Below are 9382 nucleotides of genomic sequence, written 5' to 3' on the forward strand. Positions count from 1 at the left end.
CTGCAGGAAAGGGAACCATATGAGCTGGGAGTGTGGGCAAGGGATTCGAGCTGCACAGTCCTGTAGGAAAGGTTCATCTTGTCGTATTTCTGCCTAGCAGCAGTGTAAGCAAGTTGAGGGAAAGACCCTGTCTTACACATTCTCGTCCGCTCCCTAGCCCCTTAAACATCATGGGCCTCAAAAATCTTTGGGTTCGTGGCCCTCTGGCTGCTTTCTGCTTCACGAGGAACAGCCCTCTTAGTGGCTAGGGCAAAGTTTTAAAAACACAAAACCCAATCTGGCAGAACGGATATGTACTTTAGAGTCCGGTAACCCTGGGTTCTGAGTCTAATGTTCCCACTGGCAAGCGGTGTGGTGTGACCTCAGGCAAGTCATGTTATGTCTCTGAGTGGAATAACAAAAGAGGAATAATACTGTTTACCCAGGTTTGTTTATAGAAAATTAAGTGAGGTAACCTCTATTAAGCCCCCACTGTCTGGCACTCAAGTGGCCTTCAATTAAGGTTAACTCATAGATTATTCCTTACAAATTCGTGATTTGCCCTACATACAGGCAATGCAAGAAGATAATGGTAAAAATTAAATGTAACAGACAACCTCTCAGTAATGACCCACTAACTGGCATTTACTGAGCACCCAACCTTCCGGGCAACAGGCCCAGCGCCCAGTGCTGGAACAGAGCCGGGAGCCCACAGTCTCAGCGCTGGGAAGCCAGCTCCCAGAGGACAGGGACTTGTCGTTCACAGTTGTATTCCCAGCACCCAGACAGGCTGGGCACCTGGTAGGTGCTCAGTAATTATTTGTTGAATGAACGAACGAATGTATGAACGAATGAATGGAAGGTACAATCCAGGGAGCCTCCAACTCATTTTTAAGACCTTAAACAAGTCCCTTGGCCGCTCTGAGCTGTTGTTTCCCCACCTGTGAAGCCAGAGGTGTTAAAGTCGCCTCGAGGTCCTGTCAAGCAGGATTGATAAAGCAATAATATTAGTAATAGCAACAAGCATCAGGAAACTTACTGAGCACTGCTGCGGAGCAAGCAGTGTTGTAAAGAACCCTAGGAGGGAGAGCATTTTACGTCCACTTTATAATAGAGGAAACTGAGACACAGAGGCGTGGAAGGCTCCAGAAGAGGGGGGATCTGCTCAAGTTTTGGAGGAAGGACTGGGGCTGGGACGCAGGAGTGAAGAGGACGCGCGGCCCAGAGGGGAAGGGCCTGTGCCGGCGCTACCGCACAGCGCCAGCTGCAGGCGTCGCAGGAGGAGCCAACGCCGCCGCGAACCCGTAGCCCACCCCCGCCCCGGCGTGTCCATGGCAACAGCCCCTGCACAGGCGCCCCTGCACATGCGCCTCCGCGCGCGCGCGCCGAAGCCGGACGCCGGCCGGGCGGAAGCAGCCCGCGGGCTGGGCGGCGGGCCGCTAGGCGCGGGGCGCACGTTTAAAGAGACTTTCTCCACCCGGGCTGGCTCGCGGCCGGGCTGGTGGCGGTGACGGCGGGGTGGCCTCGGGAGTCGAGATCGAGGAGGCAGAGGAGGAGCAGGGCTGTGTGAGCCCCCGGAGGTGACCGCGGGGAGAGGGGCTGTGGAAATGCCCTCGCAGGGCAATAACGGGATGGCTGTCCCGAGGAGCAACACAGGAGAGGGGGCTGTGGAGCTGCACCTTCTGCGTGGGGGAGCCGGGGCTCCACGGGACAGTCGGGGGGTCAGGAGGGATCGCATCCCGGCTTGGGACAGTAACCCCTCTTTCCGCACTCCCTGCTCTCAGCATTCTGCCACCTCCCTACCCGGGGTGCTCAGCCATGGCCAGACCTCCTGCGCCCGGCTCAGTGATTGTCCCAGACTGGCATGAGAGTGCCGAGGGCAAGGAGTACCTGGCCTGCATCCTGCGCAAGAACCGCCGGCGGGTGTTTGGTAAGTGCCCCTCCCCCAGACTATCACTTGTCTCGCTCCCTGGGGAGAACAGTGTCACCTCTTGCACCCTGCGGGAGCAGAGAAGCTGGACGGCAAGGGCCTGCTCCACTGCACTCTTCAGTCCTGGGGACTCCTGGAAGCCCTATCTCTGGGGCCCCCACCCCCAGATCTCCTTAGAGCTAATTCCATCATCAGAGCCAGGAACACGGAAACAGCCGAAACCCTGCCAGCAGCCACTGTCACCAGAGATGCTGTTCATTGAGCCCTCACCTCGTGCCAGGCCCTCTGCTGGGCACTTTACACAATGGACTCGCATTTAACTTCTCAACAGCATGTTTTACAGACTTAGCCAGGATCACACGCTGGTAAACAGAGGTGAGGCTCTTCCATGTCCTGCTGTCTCTGGATAAGACTCTGGCGTTCCCCAGGATGGAGCCCACTCACCCAGGCAGGGCCCGGCTGAGGGCAGAGGGGCTGGCGTCAGCTGTGAGACACAGCTCGGGCGGGAGAAGCAAAGCGCCAGAAGGCTTAAAGCCAGAGAGCGAGACAGCTAAAGGACCAACGTTTGTGAATAATTCACCTCTTTTTTTAGAAATTAGAAAAGATTCAAAATATGACCCCCTAATATGGCCATTATCCCTATACATCCTACAGTGGCTGGGAACACTGGATTTGCGGTCACACAAAGCCAGGCTTGACCCAGGCTCTGGCACAGCTGTGTGGCCGTGAATGAGTGGCGTCTCGCCTCAGGTTCTGCCTCCGTACAGTGGGGATGATCATAGAGTTTGCCCCATGGAGTTGCTGGGGCTATTAAGGTAACACACTGAGCAACGTCTGGCACGCAGTGGATGCTCACTCGGGTTGGCTGTCACTGTATTTACTATGTTTTAGTTGTGTTGAGTGGGAGAGAGTGGATGAAGGTAGAGTGACTTTCTGGGCATCACATAGAGCCCGCTGGCCATGTTATTTATTGCCACAGCCAGTATCAAGCAGCAGGCAGCCATAACTTAGAGGAATGGTAGCGGTGGTGTTGAATTTTTGTAGTGTTTTACTTACCAGCAGATATTTGGGGGGTTCTGTTAACAGCTGGGCATGCCCACCTCAGAGTCTTCCAATGGGTGTCACCCAGGCCCCGAGTAAAGGTTGAGAGAGCTGATAAATAAGTATCAGCAGACTGACTGTCAGAACTTAGGCCAGTCTCTGTGTCTCAGGCCTCTGAAATGAGGATGAGCATTGAGAATCAGTGGTGGTTAGTTAGCCCTGAAGAAGCCCTTACAAATGAGGATATCCAGCCTAGGATGTGATGGGGCAAGTACAGGATTGATCCCCCATCGTGGTCTGTTTTATGCTGCTGTAACAGAATACCACCGACTGGGCAGTTTATAATGCTCAGAAATGTATTCAGCTCGTGGTTCTGGAGGCTGGGAAATCCGAGAGCATGGTGCCAGCATTTGGTGAGGGCCTTCATGCCACATCATCCCGTGGCAGAGGGCGAAAGGACAAAAGAGGGCGAGAGCAAGAAAGCAAGAGGGAGCCGAGCTTGCTTCTATAATAAACCCTCTCTCAAGATAACTCACTCACTCCCGAGATAATGACATTAATCCATTTGTGAGGGCAGAACCCCCATGACCTAATCACCTCCCAGCATTGTTGCATTGGGGATTGAGTTTCCAACACATGAACTTTGAGGGACACTTTCAGGCCACAGCACCCCCTGACCCCACCTGGCTCCCTCTTTGCCCCAGGGCTGCTCGAGCGGCCAGTGCTGCCCCCGCCTGTGGCCATCGACACTGCCAGCTACAAGATCTTCGTGTCTGGGAAGAGTGGTGTGGGCAAGACGGCAATGGTGGCCAAGCTGGCTGGCCTGGAGGTGCCCGTGGTGCACCACGAGACCACCGGTGAGTGGGGCCCCAACCCTTTGCCCATCCTGGGAGGCCTTCCCTGGGGTAGAGGTAGGAGCCTGGCCCTGGACCACACAAGCAAGATTGACACCCAGATCTACCACTTACTCTGCAACCTTGGAAGGTCACTTCACCTTTCTGAGCCTCCATGGGATTCTGTGTCCCAAGAGGATAACAGTACCAACCCCATGAAGCTGTTGTGGGGTTGGTACTAGAGATAGTGGTGTTCACATGCCCAACATCGAGCTGGCCCAAGGTAGGTGCTCAGGAAGCGCCAATCTTCCTTTGTTGTTTCTTTCCACTGGATGCTCGTAGATCCATCCTGTTGCACCATCCCCCAGCGTCCCAGGACCTTTGGGTGTCCCTGTGCATACAGCAACTGCTTGGTCATGGCCAGGGCTCTGTCCTCCTGCTGTTCCAAGGCTCCTCCAGGCCAAATCTCTGTTTCCCCCATCAGACTGCAAATTCCCAGGTCGGGGACTGTGCCTTCCCCATCAGACTGGGAACCCAGCAGCGCAGGAATGTACCTACCCCTCCTTCCTCTTCCTTCCCAGCACCCACCCTTCTCCACCCTCCATGACCCCTCTCCCATGCTGAGCAGCTGCCCTGGCTCTCCGTAGGCATCCAGACCACCGTGGTATTTTGGCCGGCCAAGCTGCAGGCCAGCGACTGTGTCATCATGTTCCGCTTTGAGTTCTGGGACTGTGGGGAATCTGCGCTCAAAAAGTTTGATCACATGCTCCCGGTGAGTAGGCGGGGGCCCGGGTGGGCTCCGGGAGGGACTGCTTGGCCGAGGTGAGCGTCTGAGTACGGATGTCTGGGTCAGGCCCTCCTTGTGTGCAGGGGCTCAGTTGGGTGTTAGTGAGCTGAGGGTACTGCCTTGGGTGATAGAGCTCTGAGCTGGCACTAGAGACTGAATCCCAGCCCATACTCTGCCCTAGGACCCACCACTCCCTGCCCTGGGCCTCAGTTTCCCAATCTGTGAAAGGTGGGATTGTTACTGACTCTTCGCAGGATTCTGGGCCTGTGGTTACATGGTTACGTGCCCCTCCATCCCAGGCCTGCAAGGAGAACACAGATGCCTTCCTCTTCCTCTTCTCCTTCACGGACCGCGCCTCCTTCGAAGACCTCCCTGGGCAGCTGGCCCGTGTCGCAGGCGAGGCCCCGGGTGCTGTCAGGATGGTCATCGGCTCCAAGTATCCTTTGGGTGGCCCCTGGGTCTGTCAGAAGCCACCCTGGGAAAGGCACAGGACAAGGGGGTCAAAGGGCCTTGACCCGGCCTCTGCCTAGCCGTGGAGCACAGCGTGTGGGCTTTTGCATAAAGGGCACAGCACGGCTGTCCCAGACCCTGGGTGTGGGGCTCGGGGGCAGGGAAAGGCTGGGTCTGGTGCGACGGTGAGCAGAGACGCCCACCAGGCTCCTTGACCCTCCTCTAGATTTGACCAGTACATGCACACGGATGTGCCGGAGCGGGACCTCACAGCCTTCCGGCAGGCCTGGGAGCTGCCCCTGCTGCGGGTGAAGAGCGTGCCAGGGCGGCGGCTGGCCGATGGGCGCACGCTGGACGGGCGGGCTGGGCTGGCCGACGTTGCCCACGTGCTCAACGGCCTCGCTGAGCAGCTGTGGCACCAGGACCAAGTGGCAGCCGGCCTGCTTCCAACGCCCCAGAGAACGCCCCCCAGGTGAAGGGTGGTGGCACCATGAGTGGGCACCTGTGATCCCACTGCTAACCCTCAGGTGACCCAGGATGGAGGGTAGGACCCCAGACCTAAGGCTGGGACACACATACTGACCCCATCCCGAGGACCGGCCAGAGGAAGATGTGGTCTGAGAAGCCCCCGGCCCCAGCAGGGCTTTCCCCACAGAATTTTTGGCAGTGAGGCGGGGCACAGGCCCGGGGCAGGAGTCTCCTCAGCATCCTGCTGCCCTTCCACCTCCAGCAGCATCCTGGAGGGCGACTGGGGAGGAGGCTGCCTCAGCAGGGCCCTGGGCCTCAAGCGACTTCAATCAAGGCACCGGATTAGTTGAGGTGACACCACCTTCGGTAACAGATAAACCCTGAGATCCATAGGAGTGATTTTTCTTGCTCAGGTCTCACCGCAGAAGGAGGTGCAGGGGGCAGGGGGGGCTCTGTTTCAGGTGCCCGTTCAGAGACCCAGGTCAGGTCACCCTGGGGCATCAGCATCCAGTCAGCAGATGGGGATGAGTGCAAGCGGAAGGTCACCCAGGAGGTCCCTGTGACCAGGCCTGGAGGGTGTGCCTCATTTCTGGGCACTTTCTGATGGCCGGCACCCAGCACCAGCCCTGTGGTCACGTGGAGCTGTGGGGGCTGGGAAACAGAGCCTGCCTGTGTGTCCAGGAGGAGAGCCATCACTCTGCTGTGCCTTGCCAGACCGTGGAGCTGCCAGGCCTGGCTAAGGACAGGGTCCCTGCCAGCCCAGGGAGCAGAAAGCAGGACTGGGCAGGGCCAGGGACCATACCAGGTGGGGGCCCTAGCCAGAAGGAGCTAGGACAGGAGCGGGGAGGTCAGTGAGCAGGCCAGCCCGTGCCAGCCCTGCCCCTGGGGACACTTTCAGCCAGAGACACTGGTGGAAGTGGGCCAGAGTACAGGTGGGGGGAAGGGTGCCTTTACACTCTCACCGCATACTCGCCCTGCCCCATAGATGGACCCCCAGGCCAAGGCCTGGCCTGAGTCTGACCCCAAGCAGGGTGACCCCAAAGCCTGCTGACCCTTGGAGTTGCCTGTTGAGAAGGCGGCCCCGCAGCTCTGCACAGCCCATGCCCCCAAGGCGTGGTCATGAGCTCACACGCACCAGCGCCAGGACTGCAGCGCTTCCCCACTCCCACCTCCCGGCACGCAAGGGGCCCACACTCCTCTTTCCATGGTGCATGTCACCTGTCCTGATGCCCACACACCTGAGCACACTGCTGGTGTGCCCCGGCACACTGCCAGCCTGTCACCCTGGGCACTGCCCCCACGTTTGTCAACCCTTCCAGGGTCTGGCCAGAGGAGCATGGATTTCAGCTCCTCCCACTCCCAGCTCAGGCTCAGAGCTCAACTCTGAGCTCATCCCGTATCCCAAGAAGGAAGGTCCCTGGGCAGGACCCTGAGCCTCAGAGTCTGCAGGCCTTCCCCCTGCAGCCACACCTGTCCGGCCGTTCCCCTCATCCCTAACTCCAGTGGACCTCACCTCACCTGGGCAGCCGCAGAGTGTAGGGGTGGGGCCCGGTGACAGCAGCCCCGGGCCTGGCTGTGAACCTCCAGCTACAGGCACCTGTGTTTGAGCACCAGCTACTTCACATCCCAGTCAGTTATGTCTGGCGCAAAACTCCACTGGGAAGGAGGCTTCCCGTCCTTCTTGGGCACCAGCTCAGGCAAGAGCCAGAAGGCTGCTCTGGAGGAATAACCCGGATCTTCCCACTGCAGGGCAGGCTGGCTAGCACCGCTCGGGTCACCCACCTTCACCCCAAACCAAGAGGTGAACCATTCCCTCCGTGTTTCCCTGGTGAGAACAAAGTGGAAAGGCACTGCCACCATTGGCCATCCAGGACTCTACCCAGCCCACCCCAGTGCCGCTTCGGTATTTAGCAGGCCACCCCCCTACACAGGGGCCTCCAGCACGGAGCAGGACTGGGCAGAGCCAGAATTCCTCTAATACCCTGTGGCTGCACCTCCTGGGCCGTCTCTGGGCAGGCCGGGTGGAGAGCAGGTGAGACGAGAGTGTGTGCACATGTGCCTGTATTTATGCGACTTCACTGGTCTGCGACCAGTGTTGTCAAACAGGCCCCTGCACGCAGAGGGTCCCACGCCTGGTTTAACACTCTGCTGTTGCCATCTTGAAATTATTAATAATTTTTGAACAAGGGCCCCTCATTTTCATTTTGCACTGAACCCCGCAAATTATGTAGCAAGACCTGCACACATTGTCCAGGGAGGAAGTCTGGGCTCCAGATAAAGCTCTTTTTCTCAGGGCCTTGGAGACAGAGGCTGCCTCTGCAAAGTGTCAAAAGGCCAGCAGGAAGTCAGCTTCTTCCCATTCTGGTGCCAGAAATGGCCGCCATTAGGTTAAGCCGCACAACAGCTTCTCAAAAGCAAATAAATACCCCTTGACTCAACTCACTCCACTAGGGGTGGTGGTGATGCCCCCAGGCTGGCTCAGGGGTGGACCCTGACTCCGAGGCAAGATTGGAAAAGGGTAGTTACTCCTCAGGGCCCTGAGCCCTGGACTTTGGGGCTCGGAGGGAGCCGGTGGGGGGAGGGCCTACCTTCCCTGGGGTAGGAGTGGGAGTGTGTGCGCTGCCAGGCCCAGCACTGGTGTTTGTCCCAGAATCAGGACTTCCCAACCAGGGAGCCCTAAGCCCCTTCCCTACAGATGGGGAGGCTGAAGCCCAGAGAGGGACAGGAACTTGCCCAAGGTTGCAGAGCGGGGAAACATCCAGGATTCTTCTAGCCCCCTGGACCATCCTCCCCTCATCTGCTAATGCTGTGTTCTGGGTCTAGCTCCTCACTGGCTCCCCCTGGTCCTTCCTGCTTTTCCCACTGGAAGCCTGGGGCTGCCTGTAGGAGGGAAATACAGAGGTGGCACCTCTATCCCTCCTCCCTGCCTCCTCCCTCCTCTGCCCTTTTTCTTCTCCCCTCACCCTTCCCAGCCCACAGTGAGCTGATAGTGAAGCTCCTGCCTGCAGCCAGCAGAGCCTGGCCTTGGGCACAACAGGGAGGACCCAAGGTGGGGTCTGGCCCTGGATGAGGAAGGGGAAGCGGCAGCCAGACTTGCAGAGGCTGCTGGGCAGGCCACTGGGACCTTGGGTGAGTCCCCGGTGGGGATGGAGCTTCCTGGTCGTGCCCTAGATCTCCTCACTCCCTGGCAGCCTCGTACCAGCCATGACCCCTATGTGCCAGGCCCAGACTAGGGGAGGGGGATGTGTGCCCAGATGGGAGCAGGGGGCTCAGGGCCCAGGACAGTTTGGAGGCATGTGGGGCAAATCCTCAGGGGGCCAGATCAGAGCGGGTAGTGGGGAGGTAGGGGGAGTTGATGTTCAACTTTATTCTAGAAAGAAGAGGTGGATCCTGGAAGCAGAGGGAAGGGACTGAGGTTTACTCAGGGGGTGGTCCCCAAGGAGGGTGAAGGAGAGCTGAGTGACCTTGAACTGCTCTGTGCAATTCCCCTGTGCTCAGGCATTTCATGGACACCTCTGTGAAGTGAACGGTAGCACCCACTTTCAGTTGTGAGAAATACATGGGAGTAAAATGTTTCCCACGTGACAGACACCAAGTTAAGGGCCCAAATAAATTCGGGCTGTTACCGTTCCCTTGTTATTAGGGTCCTGGTGGCATGGCAGTTCTAGGGCCGAGAGCCGGTGGAGAGGAGAAAAAGGGTCGCGGATGGCGTGGACAGCGCTTGCACTGTTACACTTTATATTTAGTCAGGGGTAGGCGGAAGGAGGGGAGGCCCAGCCGGGCCTATTGAGAAGCTTCTGGCACTTGCAACTTTGCCCCATCCCCTCACCCCCCTCCAAGCCTGTTGCCCCCAGGATGGCTCCAGGGACAGAGAACCGAACAGCTGTATCTCCG

General features: G+C 58.2%; 1 protein-coding gene across 2 annotated transcripts; it reads left to right on the forward strand.

Annotated features, from left to right (window-relative positions):
* The first annotated feature begins 1381 nt into the window (after window positions 1–1381).
* Window positions 1382–8907, forward strand: CPLANE2 (ciliogenesis and planar polarity effector complex subunit 2). 2 transcript variants are annotated; one of them, XM_045548620.1, is made up of 6 exons: window positions 1382–1559; window positions 1764–1909; window positions 3655–3807; window positions 4431–4555; window positions 4870–5006; window positions 5247–8907. In XM_045548620.1, the coding sequence occupies exons 2-6, from the start codon at window positions 1798–1800 to the stop codon at window positions 5494–5496; spliced, it is 777 nt and encodes a 258-aa protein (XP_045404576.1). In that variant the 5' UTR covers window positions 1382–1559; window positions 1764–1797; the 3' UTR covers window positions 5497–8907. The 2 variants fall into 2 exon arrangements, with proteins under 2 accessions (XP_045404576.1, XP_045404577.1); XM_045548621.1 differs by lacking the exons at window positions 1382–1559; window positions 1764–1909 and adding an exon at window positions 1959–2284.
* Window positions 8908–9382: the final 475 nt, after the last annotated feature.

Source organism: Lemur catta, chromosome 3 (assembly GCF_020740605.2).
Source record: "Lemur catta isolate mLemCat1 chromosome 3, mLemCat1.pri, whole genome shotgun sequence".
Taxonomy (NCBI): domain Eukaryota; kingdom Metazoa; phylum Chordata; class Mammalia; order Primates; family Lemuridae; genus Lemur; species Lemur catta.

Excerpts from the sequence above, each read along its gene's own strand:
- CPLANE2 (XM_045548620.1), top strand. The coding sequence starts at position 1,798 with ATGGCCAGACCTCCTGCGCCCGGCTCAGTGATTGTCCCAGACTGGCAT. Across the intron at positions 3,808-4,430 it reads GGTGCACCACGAGACCACCG|GCATCCAGACCACCGTGGTA; the intron begins GTGAGTGGGGCC and ends GGCTCTCCGTAG. Across the intron at positions 4,556-4,869 it reads AGTTTGATCACATGCTCCCG|GCCTGCAAGGAGAACACAGA; the intron begins GTGAGTAGGCGG and ends CCTCCATCCCAG.